This window comes from Mauremys mutica, chromosome 2 (genome assembly GCF_020497125.1).
Source record: "Mauremys mutica isolate MM-2020 ecotype Southern chromosome 2, ASM2049712v1, whole genome shotgun sequence".
NCBI lineage: Eukaryota > Metazoa > Chordata > Testudines > Geoemydidae > Mauremys > Mauremys mutica.
This window is the reverse complement of record NC_059073.1, coordinates 90473383-90494350: the sequence shown is the minus strand read 5'-3', so window position 1 is coordinate 90494350 and position 20968 is coordinate 90473383. Positions and strand designations below refer to the sequence as shown.

The window sequence follows — 20968 nt, the reverse complement described above, 5'->3', positions numbered from 1 at the left end:
GAGTAACAAAATACAATGAATACAGATAGCTAATGTAGATTTCCAGCATGCTGTACAACTCACTGTAGGTCCTTCCATTATGTAGTAATACCATTCCAATGGCTTTTTGAAAAATACTTAAAAATCATATAAAGGCTAAGATGTTTGGCACAGCAGTTGTAGGAAACCATGATTTTCAAGTATGTAGGACATTTGGGTTGAAGGTTTTTTTGTGGATGTGAGGGGTTGGATGTATGTGATGGTATCAACTTTTTTAGGGTAGATGCTTTTAGGGTTTGATTTCTCAGGAAAGTAAGAAATTCTCCCTAACCTGTAGTGTATCTATACAGCAGCTGCAGCAGATCCACATGGCTACAATGTAGCAGCCATGGCCATTCATAAAATGGACTATCTTGAATGGTTCCTTGCAAATTTTCATTTGACAAGAGTCAGTATGGGGAAATTTAGGCTTCTTATATCTCTCCAAATTCCATCTTCCAACTTCATTTGTGGTTGGCCTCATGTCTACTTGCTTCGACCTCAGCTCTACAAACCTTCTATAAAAGCATACCTTCTTCTGCATGCTGGACATGACCCCACCACAGTTGCTCTCAACTGGGGCAAGACTGCAACTTCCTGAGTTCATCTAAATATCTCTTCATTTGTGACAAAACCATCTCAACATATGTTAAGAATGTGCCATAACTTTTGCCACTAAAAACTATTTATTTACCTTTCCTATGTTTTATTTAGTGGCCATGATTCTGCTCCACGTAGCAGGGTTGTCATCACGATCGTGTTGAACACTCATATCTTAGATGTCACAGAGACATCCTGCCACACAGAGGCCTTTGAAGATTCTGAAATGCCACTGATGCAAGATCAATTCGACATGTGAATTCTTTGGTTGTAGAACCTCCTGCTGCAACCAGCTACCCAGATAGGTCAAACTATTCACCCATTGCATCCGAAGAAGTGGGTATTCACTTGCATCCGAAGAAGTGGGTATTCACCCACGAAAGCTCATGCTGCAAAACGTCTGTTAGTCTATAAGGTGCCACAGGATTCTTTGCTGCTTTATTCACCCATTCAATGTCATTGCCATCTACATGCAGCATCAGCAGGCCATTCACTTCCATTTTACAGCAAGCATGCATAGCTTTGGTTTTATATCCATTGATCTTAAGTCCCATAGATTTTGCAATTTTTTTGTAGCTCTTCCAGCATTAGCTGTAGTTGGTCAGTAGTCATTTCAAGTACGGAAATATCATCTGCATATTCAAGATCCTAAATTTTGAAACTCCTACTTGGGCCTCAATCAGTTTTGGATTGGAAGAGGGGCTGTATCATCTCTTTTTTTCCAAAAGGGAGAGTGATTAGTTTGCTCAGATTATAGGGGAATAATGCTCCTGTGAGTGCCAGGGAAGGTGTTTATGACCATACTGCTAAACAGACTGAAATTATGCCTTAAACCAAAAATGACAGATAACTAGTGTGGTTTCCGTACTGGTCAATTAACAATCTCTGCTATATATGCTCTGTGAAATGTTACTGAAAAATGACTAGGGCAACAAAAGACAGTTAACGTCGTGTTTATAGACCTTGTAGCTGGTTTTGACTCAGAGCACCAGTCACCGCTGTGAATAATGATACACCAGTATGGGGTGCCTGAGGACTTAATGTTCCTAGTGGACAAACTACCACAGTACGTTTAGCTATGTGAGGGTCAATTGCTGTACTACAAACTGGTTTTCAGCAGAATCAGGAGTGCACCAGGATTGATTCCTCTTACCTATGTTATTTAATGTTCTAACAGAGCATCTGATGTACTGTATTACAGTAATATGCAAATACATTATATAGAAATAAATACATAAATAATGATTATGATAATAATTAGTAATAAAGCTGAATGACAACGCATGGTTTTCAATAAACTGAACCCTCTTTTCCCTTCTTTTTGAGTTTTGAGATTTATTCCTAATGAAATGCTTGTCACTTACATTGGAGAAAAAAGTTTAATGAATTGAAAAGGTAGGTGTATTACCTGACACATTATATATCCCAATAGCTTTTAATAGTGAGTAAGGCCAATAAATGCCTAAAATAGGCAAACACTATTATACATTCAAAACACAGCCTACATATTAAAAAACTCGGTGTAGCAGTTACTAAAAGGCTGACTCCCCAGAGCGTTTCCTCATTCATGCTGAAAATAACCTTAGACTCATGAATAAAAGTTTTGTCTTTAATTTCTAGACAGGTAAGAGTGGTTAGGGATTCAGTATTTAAGACAGTGTTTGGAATTTATAGGCACTTTTTTGAAAGCCCAGGTTGAAAACTTTTATGTTTTTTAAAACAAAAACTTAACGTTAACATGAAATAAAAGTGAGCATTTTTCTGTGTATGACTTAAACTTGTTAAAAAAAAAAAGATTCTTGAACACATCAGGAATAAATATCACATGCAGCATATTACAACACATTAATTTTGGCCTTACTTTAACCAAATATCAAAAGCATTTTAGAACATTTATAGAGTAGGGTCCTGTTCACTGCATTGCTCCCGTTTAATGCTGGTGTTACAAGGTAAAGTCAGTGCTTAAGAAAGTTGCAGTATCAGAAGCCCAGAAAAGCTCAAGTTCTCCACTTTTTAAAAGAACAGATATATCTTTCTAACAAACAATGAGCAGCTATACTGTAAGTTAACTAAAAATGCCCCATACATTTGCCTCACCCCTGTTCTGGAGAGAGCCCCTCTATGGAGAAAAGATAATCCAGTCTCCATTCCTGTTTAGTTCTTGTCCTCTCCACTGAGGCTGCCACTTACAGATCAAATTTGTGCCAAATGTGATGCTGATTTTTGTGATGGGAATGACTGACCACAGACTCATTTCAGGCAAGCAACATGGGAAAGCTGTGAATTTCTGTTCACTTTTGGCCACTACGAACTTGTTTTAAATTTTGAGCCAAGTCCTAGAACTGAAAGGTTCCACATCCTATTACCAATTCCCAAGGAGTTAGGGGTGTGTGTGTGTTTACACATTATGGTGGATCAACTTATGGCGGCCTCATTCATTCCTCCCTCCTTCCTCTTTGCTTATCCCCGAGCTATGAATCAATTTCTAGTGTTTGTGAATTATGTTTTATAAACCTAATTATGTCCTAATGCTGTTTTGAAGCACACATGTATTACCTAAACACAATCATTACTCTGTAAAGTACATTGATTGGAGCAGTTTCTAGGACTTACTTGTGCTGGATCCACATCATTCAGCATAACGATTGATGTGCAATGGTAGTCTAGGACCAGCCTCCAGAAATCTTTGACGGTATTTGGTAAAGGATGCTGGGTAACTATAAAAGCGGAGGGTTGCTTATAGCTCTGCAAAACAATAGCAACAGATGATAAAATGAAAGTGATAAGAGAAGAAATCCATCCAGCAAAATGTCAGTAATGGCCCCAAACCCTAGGAAAATAAGTATTATTGTTATTTTGAAGATTACTCACACAGTGTTTTCAGATCTTCCCTGAGATGTTTGCTTGCAATCTAATAAACTGTAATTTTACATCTGGAGGCAAAATGGCTTTAACAGATTATATTTTTTAAAATGTTATGCCATGGACATACAGAAGGGAAAAAAAAGAGATTCTTGCTTCCAATGTAGCACCCATAACATCTCAAGCAATAGATTTGTTTTGAGTTGTTGACAGACAGATTAATCTAAATTGACTGTACTTGATTGTTAATGTGAGTGATTCCTGTGTAAGGTGATACCTAGTTATTGTTTCAAGAAATACTGCTCACATTCTAGTCTCACTGGCAACAAAGCAATATCTTTAAGGGGCAAATGCAAGGTTCATTCTCTCTTTAAACACTGGCCCATGTCACTGACTGGAAGCACTGGACGAACTTTCATCCACAACCTATGATTTAGAACCAGACCTTTCTTTGGTGCTGAAGGCCATAATGGAAGTACTTTGTCTGTTATTGGTCGAGGATTGTCAATGTCTCCATTAAGAAGGGCATGGTGTTATCTGCTTTGAAGAAAGCTTGTATTCATCCTGTGCTCAAGAAACTATGGCTCAACACTGGCAATCTGGCTAGCTGTTTGAATCTTCCCTTTTTGTTAGGGTAATTGAGAAGGTTAATGGGGCAAGAGGACTCTCACAGAATCTAGCTCTTCATTCTGGTTACAGACTTGGATATGGTGCCAGACGTGCCCTCCTTCTTTCCTTTGGTCAGTAATCTCTTCTTAGCAATCGATAATCACTAGATATCCATGCTGTAACTATTAGATCAATCAGCTGCCTTCAATGATCATGAGAGGGTGCTGACTTGCCTGAAGTCATGTGCTGAACTGGAGGGGGCTGCTCTTGAATGACTCCATTCCTTCCTGGCTGAAAGGTCCCAGAGGGTTGTATTGAGCAACTGCTCACCAAACCCACCCTTGTGTAGCGTGATGCAGGATTCAAAATTTCACCCCTCTTATTCAAGGCACATACGGTGCCATCAGGGAAGTTAATGAGGAGCCATGGGTTACGGTCCTTTAAGTACATTGATGACACCCAGTTCTGCATTTTCATCTCAACTGATACAACGGGAGAAGACAGCAACTGAGCACCTGGCCCACTGGCTGGTAGAGACTGGGGTACGAGAAAGAGCAAACCACCTGCTCCTGGCCCCTAATGTAGGGACTATTCTGGGGAGCACACAGTGCACCATCGATTCTAGGGAAATGGATCAGCCCCGAGGTGGCCAGACCAGTCAGCACAGTTTATAAGAGTCCTGAGGCTGCTCTAAGATGTTTGCCGGGAGATGGAGTTGCTGAACCAAGCATGGGCCGCCTCCAAGATTAGGAGGATGGAAAAGTGGCAGAAAGCCACCTAACTCCCCTGCCCTGGAGCACCAAGCATGGCTCAGGTACATCTGAGGATCCAGCCCAACAATTTGATATCAAAGGTAAACAGTTCATAATAAGATAAGTAGCTGCAAAAGCTAATACTAAGGAATACTTTAAGCCCCTTAAAGATATTGCTTTTCTGATCAGTACTTATTTACAAAACAAAATAATACTGACCTCTCTATGATGGGATGTGGTATAATGGCAAGACAGGAGATATTATAATCTGAGATTTGCCACTGGCTTCCTGTGTGACCCAGGACACTGTGTGAACCTAGAGAAGCCATTTAAGCTTTTGTTGCATGTTTCCCTATTCATAGAAAAAAAGATAACACCACCTCGCTTTGAGCCTTATCTAACGTTAGTAAAATGCTTTGAGATCTTGGATGGAGAGTCCTATATGAGTGCAAACTATTATTATTACTGAAGCTTTACTTTTCAGAAAGAGTATTTGAAATGTGTTCATTCTTTCCTAAACACTATTTTCTTGTTGTATGTGTGTGTGTCATAATTTTAATTACTCCAGCTCTAAAATGTCAGAGATATACTATAAATCTCTAGAGAGTGTAAAACACAGTTAAGTGTCTTTTTACTGATATCCCATTAGCACTATTAAAATTACCATAACTCCATTTAAAAATATTCATTTTTTCATCATCTGAACAGGAAATGTTCATTCAGACAGATATAAATAGAATAACTGGAGTAATGTCTTGTGTGCTATCTGTGCTGACAGGCAATTATTTTTTCTGTTAATTACTGCGTAAATTAAATGAAAGGGAACTAAAATACTGCTGCAAACCCTATTATCCCATTTAGCTGCCTTGGTGACTTAATAGGTAACTCTTTTTCTCTTAGGCCAGATGGTTAAAAATTCAAGAGCTAGCGAGAAATGCAGACATTTTTAATTTGTCAGTACTCCCTGTCTGGCTCTCTCTGTGTGGTTTTGGAACCTTGGCTGTGACATAACATATGAGGGATCCTAAATGTACTCAGAGGTTTAAAGATTTTGTGTCATTTTTCGAAAGGGAAGTGGAAGGATTTGAGTGCTCTGGTGCTGACTGCGCTTCCCAGGATTTTCCAGTTTGGAGTTTATTCCTGCTTTATTATTGATGATATAATTGGACTTACATCCATCAGTGCGGCGTTAATGTAGTTACTGCTCTCCCCATCTATTGTTATGAGGAAAGGCAGGCATCTATCTGGAGGCAGAACATCCATACAGCGATTCTTTTCATGATTACGGGGCAAAAGTGCTATACTGCAATCTTCTACACGCAGTGTTGGAGTCACCATGTTTAGAGTCTATGAAAAAGAATAAACAAGACACGAGCAAGGTTAGCTCATCAGTGAACGAATCCTAAAATAGTTAAATAGTAGAATTTCAAATCAACTCGGGCTACAGTTTCAAAGAGAATTTACAAATGTAAAAAAAACCATAAGAAAAACAAACAAACGAATGAAAAGCTGGGTTCAGAAGCAAAAACCTTGGATTGCTGAATATGAACACATATGAAGGAAGAACGTGAAAGATGGTTGCAGGGTTACCTGTATTCTGGAGCAAGGATCATGGAGGGAAACCACATAAGATTCCAACCTCTGTTTATGAGGAAAGAGAGAACTTTACAACTGCCCTATATCTATATCTTTATTATTTTACATATTTCAACAGAAATTTGTGACATATTATTGCCCTGTTTTGTAGTTCTTCTCTCATAGGCCTGATCCAAACCCCACTGAAATCAAAGGAGGGTCTCCATTGACTTCAACGGGCATGGGATGAGGAGCCATATTGCATGTATCCATGTTGTGCTGTCCATGACTTACCCTAAATTCTTCTTTGATCTGACTTGAGTTAGTCTGAGGATCCAGTTTATTCATTTCATAGTACACAGACCTAACTTGAGAAGCTGGAATAGAAGTATCTCCACAAAGACAGGCTTCCAGTATTGCATCGTGGATAAATACGTACTGCTCCTGGTAAAGCAATCAACATAATTACTGACTTAGAGAGAGCACACCTCAAGTATTAGTGCGCAAGTAAACAGTAAATAATCTATAAAGCTCCCATTAACATCAATGTACACTGAGTAGAACCCATAGGGAGCAAAAGTGGTTCATGAAATATACTATTATATACAGAAAAGGCTGTGTAAGGGTTGGGCCCAATCAGTTATGATAAATAAGCCAACCAACCTGTACACCAAAAAAAACCCAAATGGTTTTTATAGTGGCCTCATCTTGCATTTTTCTTTTTGCACAGTTCCACGGGCACTTCTGTTCATAAATGGGACCCAAAGTGGTGGATCTTAGCTCTGACTGAACAATATCCCCAAACTATCTTTTTAAAAGCATTTATCAGTCCAAAAATCAGAATCCAATCAGGTACCACCCATATGCTTGTTTGTTTAAATATTGAATGGCTTTGCTGTTCCTCACTGCACCATATGAGGTATTTTCCATGTGTTGTGGCAGGTAGCGTATGTTATAAAGAGCAGTACTTTCACTGAAAACGATACAGTAACAGTCAAAGAAAGATCCCAATACCTCAGTTTGCACCATGTTAACTCTTCGAGATCGAAGCTCCCTGACACAGTTGTATATATCTACGACACCTTCTCTTTCTGCCATATCTAGCATGATGTCAATGACAATGAAGCATCCAGTTCTACCAGCACCAGCGCTAAAATAAAAGAGCACAGTCCACGCTGTATGAATTCTTAGAAAATATAAGGTTTTGAGTCTGATTCTGCAAGTGCTTCAGGTGTGGGATACCTACTGACGTCAACAAGAGTTCTGTGTATGGGGGTTTGCAAGACTCAGGCTCGATTTTGCCATTTTTTATGTTTTTACTTAGTCCTTTATTATGAGTAGCTCCTATGGCTTCAATTACTTATGGAGTGATTACACAACGTAGTGGGGGAGGAATGAGGCCCAGAGTCTTAGTGGGAAAACGGAAAGCAGACATTTTCATTCTGTTTACCTGCAGTGTACAACCAGTGGGCCGGCATTAGGTGGGCTCTTAGACTTCACCTGCCGTACAAATCCCAGCAGTCCTGTTGCATGGTAAGGTACGCCATGGTCTGGCCAGCCTGTGAAGTGAAACTGCCTGATTTCTCGGATTTCATGAGCACCTCTCTGTCCAGAATCAAACAAACAAGAAGAAGAAGAAGAAAAAAAATGTAGAAATGAAAATGGGGAAGAAATTAGGAGAGAGACTTTGTTTGAACATGAGTTTAACAACTTGGGCCTTGCTTAAAAAAAACTACTGGAGTTCTTTAAAAGGCAAGATGAGGCATGGATTTTAAACTGGATTCAAAACCTTAGCATAAAATAGGTTGGTTTAATACTAACCTGCTCAGGTGCTTTTGAAAATCCCACTAAATGCCCAACTGCATCTTTAGGCGCCTAAACAGCTTTAACAATTTAGTGCTAAGGGAGTAAATCAACAACAAAGCCAGGAACAGAAATCATGTGGCAAACTCCCATTGACTTCAGTGACGTCAGGATTTCACCCTAGAATTTCTGATGTTCATTTCTCTCATTCCTTGTTCCCAGAGAAGCAACCCAGTAGTAGCAGCACCTGTGTGTGCTCCTCCAACCACAAAGGTTGCAGTTTGGGTGGCCCTTATGTGGGCAGCACTGGAGATGGGGAGAAGGCTCTTTACTCCCCTCCACTGCTCAGCCACTTAAGGGCTAACCACCACTTAGCCCGTAGTAATTTAACACCTGTAGTACATGCATATAGTGACATACCTACAGAGAGCCTATTGGAATTGTATTTGCTGAGAAACCAAATGCTACTGTCATTTACAATATCAACCAGTAGGGCATCTAGTTAAGTAGATGGATTTTATTAAATCTATTTTTTCCTCTGTAAAATTGCAGCCCTGTGTATTTGCCAGTATAATATAGTATTTTACAAACCTATACACCAGGGGCCACCATATACATTTCAAAAGCAAACAATATTGTGACAGGTAGTGTCCAACTTAGACAGATATAAAGGTTAGCTGTGGAATGAATATTGATGATTTTAATATCTGGTATTCTGTGTTTCTTCTTCTTAAGGCTATATTTCTCTGTCTTGAACTACTTTGCATATAAAAGGCCTAACTCTATTTGCATGGTAATGAAGTAGTATAAAGTTGTTATTTAGCTTTATTAATAGTATGCAAGAAGCAGGGCAGGGATTTCCAACACTTAGGACATCTGTATCTCAAAGGGGCTGTTGGAAACAAGCAATGTGTCAGAGGGCCCATTCCTGTTCCCCCTTACGCTAATAGCAATAGTGGGAGCAGGATCAAGATCAGGGAGACAGAGACTTGGAAATTAAAGAGAATGGATCATTTTGAGAGATTACCTAACGTTCATGTATGTTTGCAACAGGAACAAGCAATGGTTAGGAAAATATATCCAAATTTGAATGTGTTCTGTTTTAGGCTATGTCTTCACTGGGAAAAAGATGTGTTTTAAAACTATGTTTAAACTCTAATGTAGACAAGGCAATTTATATTTTCACGCACATTAACAGGGAGGCTGATACCCTACCACCTAATATGTTAAAATACAAATTGCCCTGTCTACACAAGGATTTTACATTTGTTAGTCAACATACCACCTAAATTGCACCTCCAAAATTTAAGTGTACATCCATTACACATGCAAAACCTCCATTTGCACATGCAGAATAGGTAGATGTACATGTGATTGCCTGTCTGCAAGCACACTTACTTGTCTGGCAAGTGCAAATGACTATGTACCTTCAAAATGTGAGCTATATACACCCAATGGATTCACACTTAAATATTTCAAGGGTAATTTTTGTCTACCATTTGTGATAGTGCTCCACTATTTTAGAAAGGATTTTGCATATAGCATATTGCTATAATGAGTTATTTTTATTGTATTTACAAAGACCCATTTTCATCTCTCTGTAGCCTCCCTACTGGGTTTTATACCCAAAACAGAATCACAACTGTGTGAATCATGAAAGCATATGCTCAGCTTGGAAAGACAATATTTTTCACCTTTTCTTTGAAATCAAAGGGATGAAAAGTCTGTCATATTATAAACTATCCCTAGACTGTTAATAATTTAGGCTTTGCTCCTGAAACACTTACTCAGCTGCTTACTGTTACACATGAGTAGTCCCATTGACTAGTGGTTCCTGAAAAACTACTCATGTGCGCAAAGTTAAGCATATATGAAAGTGTTTGCAGGATCAGGGCCTAAGTCTCTTTAAGTCTTAAATTACACAGGAGCAGGATTACAACCACCACACCTTGAAATTAACTAAACTGTCATTTCTTTTTTAAAATGCATCAATCAACTCGCTCCCCAACAAATAAACTCCTTAGTTTTCTTTTAGGAGCATACAGAAAAAATGACCTGAATAACTAAGTAGGTCAGAAACATTTTATACAATCTAAATTCAGGAAAGAGTATATGGTGGAGGATATGGGTAGCCCTGACTGTTCTGCACAATAAGGAAAACTAAAAAAAATAAACAACAGAGGGGGGGAAAAACAAACATATTCCTTTCTGAACCACACAGAAGCTGCTTTATCAGCTTATTGAAAAGCTGCCTATTGTTAAAAAACTGTCTTAAATGAGGTATTTTCAAATGGAGAAATTTTTTTGAAATAAAATAGGATTGTTTATCCCTATCTGTTTCAATTCACTTATTCATGAGCTTTTGGTCATGAGTAACTGTAAAATCCTCCATGTCTTTTTTTCACAGTCCTGACTAAGAAGTGAAAAGCTAACTTCAAAGCATGAGCTTAGAACCTGATGAATACAAATCACCCAAACCCCATCTTCTTCAAAGTCTAACCACCCCCTTCTCATCTGTTTATTAAAAAATATCTAAATAGTAGGAGCCAACAGGTTTGAATGAGCCGAGGAAAAAGTATTGCTAATATTAGATTCTGTTTGCTGGACTGGTGTATATATAACGATTTAGGCTGAAGAATGTAATAGGAAAAATTCATTGCTCATCTTCCTGAATCTGCCTTTGTCATGCATTGTGAGATCATGGACAAGATGCTCTAACACAAACTGAGATTAGATGATTCAATAACTTGGACGGGAACACCTTTAAAACCTTGGTTTAAAGAAAATTGATGCCATGGCAAATAGGAATACGTAAGTCATTTTCAGTTATTTGATATTCAAGACACACTAGTGAGTGAACAAAAATCATGGCACACCCAGAATGCATGCTAAATCTTAGCATTGAACCAGGCTGCTTTTGTCACTGCTTCCAGCACACCCATTGGTAGTTTTATACGTTGCCTCTCTAGGCTGTAAACTGTCTGAAACAACCTGGTTTTAATACAGTACCTGTTAACTAAGTGTCAACCAAATGAATGGTATTATTCAAATCAACTAAAAGACAATACAATATGCCATTTGTAACTGTGCTTGTAAAGGACCTCCCCTGCTTAAAGTCTTGTTAAAAAAATTACTTCATTCTAAAAGAATTCTGCTGTGGACCAGGAAATATATTGGACCAGTGGACTACAGCAGTTATAATCATGCTAAACATCTGAATAATAGTAGTATATGAAAAGACTTATTTTTGACACAGACTGGCTTGATTGTGGTGAACAGAAGACAGGAAAACCACATCAATGTCCTGTTTAATTGATGGGTGGGTCAGAGCCCTCTCCTCCGTTACTGCCCCAAGGGAATGGAATTTCTGTTTCCATTTCAAGTCTGGGCCAGGGCAAGGCAGAAGGGATCCGCATTTAAAGAAAGGGGAAAATCTAATCTTCCATAAAGGAGCACTGGAAGACTACCCAAATGTAATTTGCTATGAAAAATGGACTGCCTGTTAGCCAGTGAACTCTAGGATCTTTCCAAAGTGACAAAAATTACATGTATTTAACTTGTATGGGAAAACAACAACATATTCAGAAAATACAGTTTTCCAAACTTACCTTTTCTACTGCAAATGTTCGAATCACATATTCAGCCAGGAGCTCTGTTTCTATTAGGGTAACTTTAATGTCTTTATATATCTCTGTGTCATCTGGCCAGTATTTGCAGCATTTGACCTTTTAAAAATACAAAAGAATTTAAGGTTCATATTTTTCAGCATCTGAATCTGTTCTGTACCTTTTGCAGTGATTTACGATATCAAATTCAACCACACATAAAACAGGCAGGCTACTTATATAAGGAAATGGTCCGTGTATTTAAAGCAGTAGTGTAGCTGAGGGTAAATGTGGGTAAATGGAGTTTGCCAACTTTTCATTTGGGGAATATAGTTTAGCTTGGTTAGTTATACTACTACTACTTCTTTTTTTAACCACTTCACCACTGATTTAAAGGACATACCTTTTTTAAAAGACAGTTTTGGGATTCTAGGTGGGAATAATATTCAGTAAAATATGGCAAATTTCTATGTAGCATGAAGGATGTTTACTCTGTGCATAGCTCAGTTACAATAACCATTCATTTCTTGTTCTTTCCAAGTCAGGGAGTATCCAGAGGGAAAAGCTACAAATAGAAGCTTGAATAAACTCAAGCTCTCTGGATTTTTTCTTCCACCTGCAGTTGTTGCTTGTTTCAAAAATATCTTGCATTCTTTTAAAATGGCAATGCATGCTGCAGACATAAGGGTTTGTCTAATGTTGGAAAGAAAAAGCATCAGTTTTCCCAACTTAGAATTAACTTCTCAAAAGAACTTGTCAGAGGTGGTCATATAGCTAAAGCACAGGACTGGGAGTCAGGAGATTCTATTCCTAGCTTTAACACTGACTCTCTGTGTGACTCTGAACAATCATTGACTTCAGTGGGCTTTGGGGAATTCATCCAAGTGAAAGGAAAGAGGAGAGGAGGCTTGCATGACCTCTATTCAAGAGCTGCCGGGGTTTGGTGCACCCCAGTTCAGCCTAGCACAACCTTCACAAAGTATGTAAATTAAAATGTGAAGCACCTTTGTGCTAGTCACCTTTATGAGTGTGGCTGGGATGAGGAGAGTTGTGTATTGTGATGAAATGGTTACTCACCCTTACTCGACCCTGTAGTTCTTCAAGATATGTACTCCGCTCTAGGTGCGTTTGTGCCTCCAATGCCTTTGATCAGAGGTTTTTCACAGTAGTGTCTGCTCAGCCCGCACATGCGTGCTCGTCAGCCTCATGCCCCATGCCATTGTTATACAGCAGTGTGCGGGCAAACTGCCCTCAGTTCCTTCTCTACTGCAAAGCCCTATAGCAGAGAACTCCGAAGCAGAGGGGAAGGAGGGTGGGTAGTGGAGCACCCATAGGGCACGCATTTTGAAGAACTACAGTTACTGCACAGGGTGAGCAACCATTGTTTCTTCTTCGAGTAGTGTTCCTACAGGTGCTTCACTGTAGGTGATTACCAAACAGTGCCCCTTTAAGGAGGAGGGAGCTTTGGAATCAAGTACAATATGGAAAACAGTAGAGCTGGGCCATACACAGCATCGAACGCAGTATCATGAGTTACTGCGTAATGTTCAGCTAATGTACGTATAGAAGCTCAAGTAGCAGCTTTACATTTTTCAATAATGGGCACGTTTTCAAGAAATGCCGTAGAGGTGGAAATGGACTTTGTATAGTGAATTCATATGTCTTAAAATGCTTGAATATTATGATATTCATAGCAAGAATTAATGCACTTGGGTACCCACTTGGAAAGTCTTTGATTAGAAGTTGCAGAACCTTTTATACATGGTTTGTAGTGCTGTTCTCGCTACCAACTGGCCCTCTTGGCTAATGGTTTGCAATTGCTCTTTTTGCGTGTAAGCAGAGTCAGGATGAGCCCCACCCTGACATCTGGTGGTAAATTATGGGGAGTGCGGAAAGTGTTGCATTGGTATTTCGGTTATTTGCATGGGCACTCCCACCCCACTTAGCATACCGCAAAGCAGTATGGGATGGTTACTTTCACAGCTGTGGGAGCCCCCAATTTCGTTGTTATTGGGGCAGGAGGAATGAAATGTTGTCACCCTGATTGGGTAAATGGGGAACTACAAAATTGTCTTGTGATGGGGGGTTTCATTGTCAGCTGGATAGCGCTTGCTAGATGGGGCACATGGGTTCCAAAACCCATTGAGAGGAGAGAGGCTGGGGGCCAGTATCTGTACTTGGTGGTGCAGGCTCCTTGTGTGAGCCAGAAGCACCAGTTCCACCTGTGCCTCTCTCCACTGTGGAATGTCAGAGTTAACTTTTGATTCCCTTAAGAATCTAGATGCAGGTTACTGAGCTGAATTCACTGGGGCTCCCCTACTATGAGCTGAAATCACTGAAGAGCTGGACTTACTGAGCTGAGAGCACTGTGCTAATGAGTGGAGCTGAAATCACTGAAGAGCTGGACTTGCTGAGCTGAGAGCACTGTGCTGATGAGTGGGGGAGCCTGAAGCAATACTGGCAGAGCAGAGTGGAGCAGTTTGTGCAGCCACTGGGTGAGTGGAGCTGAGCAGCTCGTGAGGACGGCTGGAGCGGATCACAGGACAGCTGGTGGACCAGAGCAGCTGGCAGAGTGGAGCAGCCCACAGAGTAAGCGGAGCTGAGCTGTTTGCGGGGACGACTAAGGGAAGCAGAACCCCACGAAGAGGCAGGGCAGCTGGCCCCGAACCACGTAAGGTGCCCCTTTCTACCTAGGCTGGGGAGGGGGACCTCTGCAAAGAGACTCTTGAACTCTGGGCTGCCTGACCCGGGACAGAGACTTTTGAATTGTGGGACTTTTGGGACTGTGGGTGATTTAGTGGGGTTGCTGGACTCAAGGGCCCAGAGAGAAGGACACGGCCCAAGTTGCTGGGGTGGGTCTTTGCTCACGGTTTGACCTATGAACTCCAGTTGAGGTATTTTCCAAATTTCATGCTTGTTGTTGTTTATCTTATGTAATTAAACCTTTTCTGCTACACCAAGAGTCTGTGCTTGCGAGAGGGGAAGTATTGCCTCCTTGAGGCGCCCAGGGGTGTGTGTAAGATTTTCCCAGGTCACTGGGTGGGGGCTCGAGCTGGTCTGCATTACGTTGTGGGGAAGGGACCCCTAGGTATTGAACCTGGCCCTTGCTGCTATCGTTTCAGCCTGGCAGAGGGGTTACATGCGTATCTGGCAAGTGGTCAATAAAGGCACTGAGTTTGCCGTAGTTCATATAGTCATATTTAGCCATTAGGGCTTGGTAGTTTGACACTCTAAATTGTCAAGTCACAGAGAAGTATGCATTTCACCCGAACAGGTCAAGCCTCTTACAATCTCTATCATAGGGGGTTGATTTGGTGTGATGTTGCTTTCCTCGTGTGTTAACAGCGTCCACTACTATAGAGGTGGGCTGAGGGTGCATGAAAAGAAAGTCTGCCTGCTTGGTGAGCATGTAAAACTTTTTGCCAGCCCTTTTATATATTGGTGGAATACAGGCTGGTGTCTGGTTGATGACCTTGTCAGGGTCTAAAAGCGCCTCATTGTTTGGGAGGGCAATTCTCAACGAGGAAGATGTGTGTAGTATGTCCAGCAATTTATGGTTAGAGTCTTTCACCTCTTCTAGAGGAATTTGCAGAGCATCAGAACAATTATAAACGAACACTATCAATTATAAAATAAATAAGTAAACTGGACTGCTACTCATTCCATCTCAGGCAAAGGGCAGTTGAGAAGGAACTGAGGGTGGTTTGCCTGCCAGCGCTAGATAGCCTCGAAGCAGACCAGGAGGGAGGGCGCATATGGAAGCTGAACAGACACTGCTACCAAAATTCTCTGATTAGAGGCGCAGGGGAAGGCTCAGATACACCTACAGTGGAGCACCCGTAGGGACACTACTCGAAGAAGAAGAAGCTAAAGCTACTACTACTTACTAATTACACCAATACTAAGAATGTCTATAAACTAAGTACTAGAATAAAGTTGAGAGATCTCAACTTCCAGAGCTCATTTTTAGCCTGAGTTATGAGTTGAGAAGGAACTGAGGGTGGTTTGCCTGCACAGTGCTATGTAACAATGGCATGTACGCACGGGCTGAACGGACACTACTATGAGAAATCTCCATTCAAAGGGGCAGGGGGCGGAAGTGGAGCACCCTAGGGACACTACTTGAAGAAGAAACAGGTAGCTGTAAATACAGTAACTCCTCAGTTAACGTCCTCCCGCTTAACGTTGTTTCAAAGTTACGTTGCTGCTCCATTAGGGAACATACTCGTTTAAAGTTGTGCAATGCTCCCTTATAACGTCATCTGGCTGACGTTACAAGGGAGCATTGCACAAGTTTCAGCTGTTTGGCGGCACTTAGGACTTTCTGGGAGCGAGGGAGGGAGGGAGGGAAGGAGGGAGGGAGCAGGGAAGCTCCCCCCCCGCCCCCTGCAGGCAGGGCCACCCGGAACGCAGGGGCCTTAGGGGCTGCAGGGCCCTGGGCTAAGGGGGTCACCGGGGCCCTGGCCTGCAGCTCTAAAGCCCCTTTCGGAATGCGGCCCTGGAGCACGGGCCGGAGGACTCAGGAGGAGCAGGGGCAACTGCGCAGCCAGCGGCCGGAGAGAAGCACCGCTTTCCCCTTCAAACACCGCTTCTCTCCGGCCAGCTTTGAAGGGGAAAGTGGCGCTGCCCCTGCTCCTCCTGAGTCCTCCGGCCCATGCTCCAGGGCCGCATTCCGAAAGGGGCTTTAGAGCTGCAGGCCAGGGCCCTAGGGCCCCGTTAGCCCAGGGCCCTGAAGCCCCTAAGGCCCCTGTGTTCCGGGTGGCCCTGCCTGCTGTGGGGGACGGGAGACGGGCAGCTCCCAGAATCGTGGCCATGGGGGCGGTGCCGTGCTGCGCACACCCCCTGCACCAAACAGGAGCTGCCCCAGGTAAATGCTCTGCACCTCCTGCCTGCCCCAGCCCTGATCCTCCTCTGATGCCCCCACCCCGAGCACCCTCCCGCACCCTAACTCCCTCCCAGAACCCGCACCCCCAGCCCTGAGCCCCAGGGGTAAGCCAGGGGCACCTCCCTACCACAGTATAGTACAGTACTGTACAGTATATAATGCCTTTTGTCTGCCCCCAAAACATTTCCTTGGAACCTAACCCCCCACATTTACATTAAATCTTATGGGAAAATTGGATTCATTTAACATCGTTTCACTTAAAGTTGCATTTTTCAGGAACATAACTACAACATTAAGTGAGGAGTTACTGTACTGAAAAATGGTCCCGTTCTCCAATTTTTGTCAATTAGATGGTTGGTGAGGAACATTACACATTAATTAGTTAAATATTTAAATTCTATTCTTCTCTATTCAGGTTCTTATATCACAACCATCCCTTTTGTATATGGGCATGTTCCAGTAGTGCATTAAATGATAGGACAAGCATCTATTATGTATCTCATACATGAAGTTTCTCCCTTCCTCTCACCAAGGGAAAATTAAATGTTAATCTTCTAATATATGCAAGTACATAGTTTTGCATAAATATACAATTCTTGATTGGCTGCCTACAAAAGTTACTGCAAATTTTACACTGGAAATGAATAGAACAGTAATAAAAATAGGCACTATATTTAGTCTCATTCTTCACTGGAGAAATGTATCTAAATATCTGTTGCCAGCAATGAACACACACCATTTAAAATATTAAAAATAGCTGCATGCAGTTCATAGTGCTGATACTTCTATTCTACTGTCTATAATACTTTTTAAAAATTCCATTTAGAAGATTTTCCGAAAGCCCTGAAGTTAGGAAAAGGGAAGCCATCAGAAACATATTGGAGGTTCATTGTTTATCTGTATGTCTATTCTATTTGATAATCCAGGCCACTGGTTTTGTTCAAATCCCTGACTCAAACTGAGTGAACCTTTACATTTGCTGTTAGGGAACTATTTGAAATAGCGTTTTTCCCCACATGGTGAAGATGTTCTCCTGTCTCCTGTGCAGAGTAAGCATCTCTTCTCATTGTCACCAGACTGGTACAGCCTACTGACAGCCCTGTTTCTGACCTTAATTTCCTCTTCCTGCCTGTAGCTTTTTCACGGGTGAAATATGAAACGCATACACATGTCCAAGGCACGTATGAAAGAGGAAGCAGCTGCAGCAGTGGTCCTAGTCACAACACAACTACTGAGCATCATGTTTCTAACTTTAGCTCAGCTCCTTTCAGATGGGTTCCTGCCATCTCAAAACAGCTAAGGTTAGTAAAATAAACTATTTAAAACATAGATTCACCTAAACTGCTTGGATCTGAAGGAAAACACGCATCTTTCTAACTTGGTGCAGTCTCGAGAGACAAAGTTATTGGACCAACTTCTATTGGTGAATATAGACAAGCTTTTAAGCTATACAGAGTTCTTCTTCAGGTCACAGGTGCAGCCTAGACAGCCTGGACTATGATTAAGGAATAGGAACATTTAAAAGGACCACTTCTGTGGCAGATTTTGTGATGCACACTTCCCCTTTCTTTTGTCTTAATGGCTGGATTTTGTTTTCTTTAGAATTCTCATTTAAGATGACCCAATGGAACAGTTGTGGTAGGGTTCGGAGGTTGTGAACCTCAGTGCTCCGAGCAGCTCTGCCACATAAAGGCTTTTTGCTTCCCACCACACAGGAGATTTTGGATGTGGGGCAGATTGGGCATAGTGCTGATAGATCCATGACAACACAATCCCCTGACAATTCTCTCTGGTGGAAGAGGGGTGCATGAGTTATGGGAACAGTGCCAAGGCTGCAGCTGTAGCCATCAACTGACTCTGCTATGTGTTTCACAGGCTGGGAGAAGATAACTATATGCTATATGTTTATATGCTAAACATTATACATTGGTTCTAAAGACAATGGCCAGACTCATCCCCTCAATGTGGTATGTTGCTATTAGCACTCAAGCCTAAGAACTGAGTTAGGGCAGCCAGGGCAATCAATCGGAGGAGACTGTCCTGAACAGGTGTTGAATTGTAGTGCATCTCACAGGTGAGCTGCAACTGCCCTGCTATACTGGTACTGCCACTTTGGGGTCTTTATTGGCCAGTTCTGGTCCCCAGTGCAGCGGACGTTGGAGACATCTTTCAGCCTCGAGACCTCACTCCAGGCAGACTGGAGGAATTTGTCTGCCTTCGTGTGTACGGTGCCTGCACCAGCAGAATATAAGAGAACAATAGAAAGAATGATACCTTGCATTTGTACTGAGCCTTTCGTATGGGGATCCCAAAGCACACTGTAAGCATTAATTAAGCCTCACAACACTAGTGTTCTTAACTATTTTACAGGTGTGTAAAATGAGGCACAGGTAGATAATTGACTTGCCCAAGATCAAACAGCAAGTTTGCACCAGAGCTGGGAATATAACTCAGATATCTTGATGGTGATTTTCAAAAGAGTCTAGAGATTTGAGACACATATCTAATCATTATAATTAGTGGAATGCTTACACTTATTTGACCTCCTTTTTCTTCAAATCAGTAAAATAAAAGTAAGATTAGTTATCCTGATTTACAGCAGTAAAAAGTATAAAAAGTTTTCACAGATGACTTTAGATGGCTATTTCATTTTACTTCCATGAAATTCCGTTTCAAATTTTATGTCTATTTTATTATCTTTACTTAGTTCAGGATTAATTTTAAATTAGAATGTATAAACCTGTTCCACATTAACAATAAGCCATGCAGTGCATGGGCAATAGCTAGCTATATGACATCTTGTTAAGGATATTTTAGAATCAAAGCAAATTAGGAAATTTGAATGATCAGTGTTATTTAAACTGCTGAATATTAACTATGAGGTTTATTTCCCCCTGCCAGTTCACATATCAGTTCTGTAATGTTCCTATTCCAAAGATGAGTGAATTCTGGTTCTTGCTTTTCATGGCCATAGTTTCAAAGCATGTTACTTGCCTAAGGCCATATACACTGTTTCAAAGCAATCAAGCTGAATCACTATTCCATTTCACTGTTTATATGCCTCCCATTTTGTTTGCCATGTTTACTGGTGAGCATAACTTGCCACCCTTATCTTTATCATTTAGGCTCTAACGTTACCCCATTTTGCTGTCTTTGAGATGTAAGTAGATGATGATCTGCTTACATATCCCAAAAGCTATTAGTAAAATAAATACATATGTAACAGATGGACAAGTGCACCTGGGGTTTTATGCCCATAGAGCTGTCATGACGTCCCTCCAATCACACTTTTACCTTCTAAGGGGAGTACACCTGTATTTTTTGGCAATGTGAATGAAAACAAATGTGTGATAATCTCAAAACTACCTCTCAATCTTTGTTCTACTTATATGAGCATTGAAAATTGTATTCTCTAGTCTGTGGCTGACATTTATCAGTTTTTTACTGGTGCGAAAACCTATTTTAAATGGTATTTTTATTTTGCTGTATGAAAACCAATTATAATACATTTAATACTTATTTTAACTATATATATATATATATATATATATATATATATATATATATATATATATATATATATATATATATATATATATATATATATAAGGTTTAGGTATATGATATAGATATAGATAGATATATCTGTATCATATACCTAAGCCTTCTGTTCGACTTGTGCTTTAAAATATGTTCCAAATATTTTTACAAAAACCCAAGAAATGTATCCAGATGCAAACTAAAGAGGCTCTGTTAAAATTTTTGACCTACACATTTTGGTATTTTTACTAGCAGTGTTTTTTATAGTTATGTTAAATCTTTTCTGTCCTCATTGTAAAGGTATTTACTTCAAACAATTAAAGGTCTTGATGCAGCAAACATTTATGGACCTGATTCCGATTTACACTATCTTGCTGAATACACTTTACATTAATGTGAAAGGCCTTAGTGTAGATCAGAATCAGGTCCTTCTGCGCTTGCTTAACATTCGGCACATTGAGTAAACATACATAAAGTTTAGCACATGCTTAAATGGTTGCAGGATTGGAGCCAAAATGATTTATTAAAAAATAAAAACAGAATGTTATCTAGTTCACTAAAATCTATATGATGGCCTAGGGCCTCTGGTGCGGTGTGGCTGCTTTGTGCTGCACTGCTGGCATAATCTAGCCATAAAACAGGGTGAGCAGGAAGATCATTCTATTTCTAAGGTGATCCAACTTAGAGCTGATAAAACGGTTCATATGCCACATGCCTTC

General features: G+C 40.7%; 1 protein-coding gene across 9 annotated transcripts in view; it reads right to left on the bottom strand.

The window, feature by feature from the left end:
* PTPRM (protein tyrosine phosphatase receptor type M) overlaps positions 1–20968 on the bottom strand; it is a 726112-nt gene that overhangs the window by 15640 nt on the left and 689504 nt on the right. For all 9 annotated transcript variants that reach the window (XM_045005637.1, XM_045005638.1, XM_045005641.1 and 6 more), the window contains 6 exons: positions 11828–11944; positions 7867–8021; positions 7431–7566; positions 6711–6860; positions 6015–6188; positions 3232–3363 (listed from right to left, as the gene is read on the bottom strand). In XM_045005637.1, coding sequence (XP_044861572.1) covers positions 3232–3363; positions 6015–6188; positions 6711–6860; positions 7431–7566; positions 7867–8021; positions 11828–11944 — 864 coding nt within the window. The remainder of the gene's footprint in view (positions 1–3231; positions 3364–6014; positions 6189–6710; positions 6861–7430; positions 7567–7866; positions 8022–11827; positions 11945–20968) is intronic.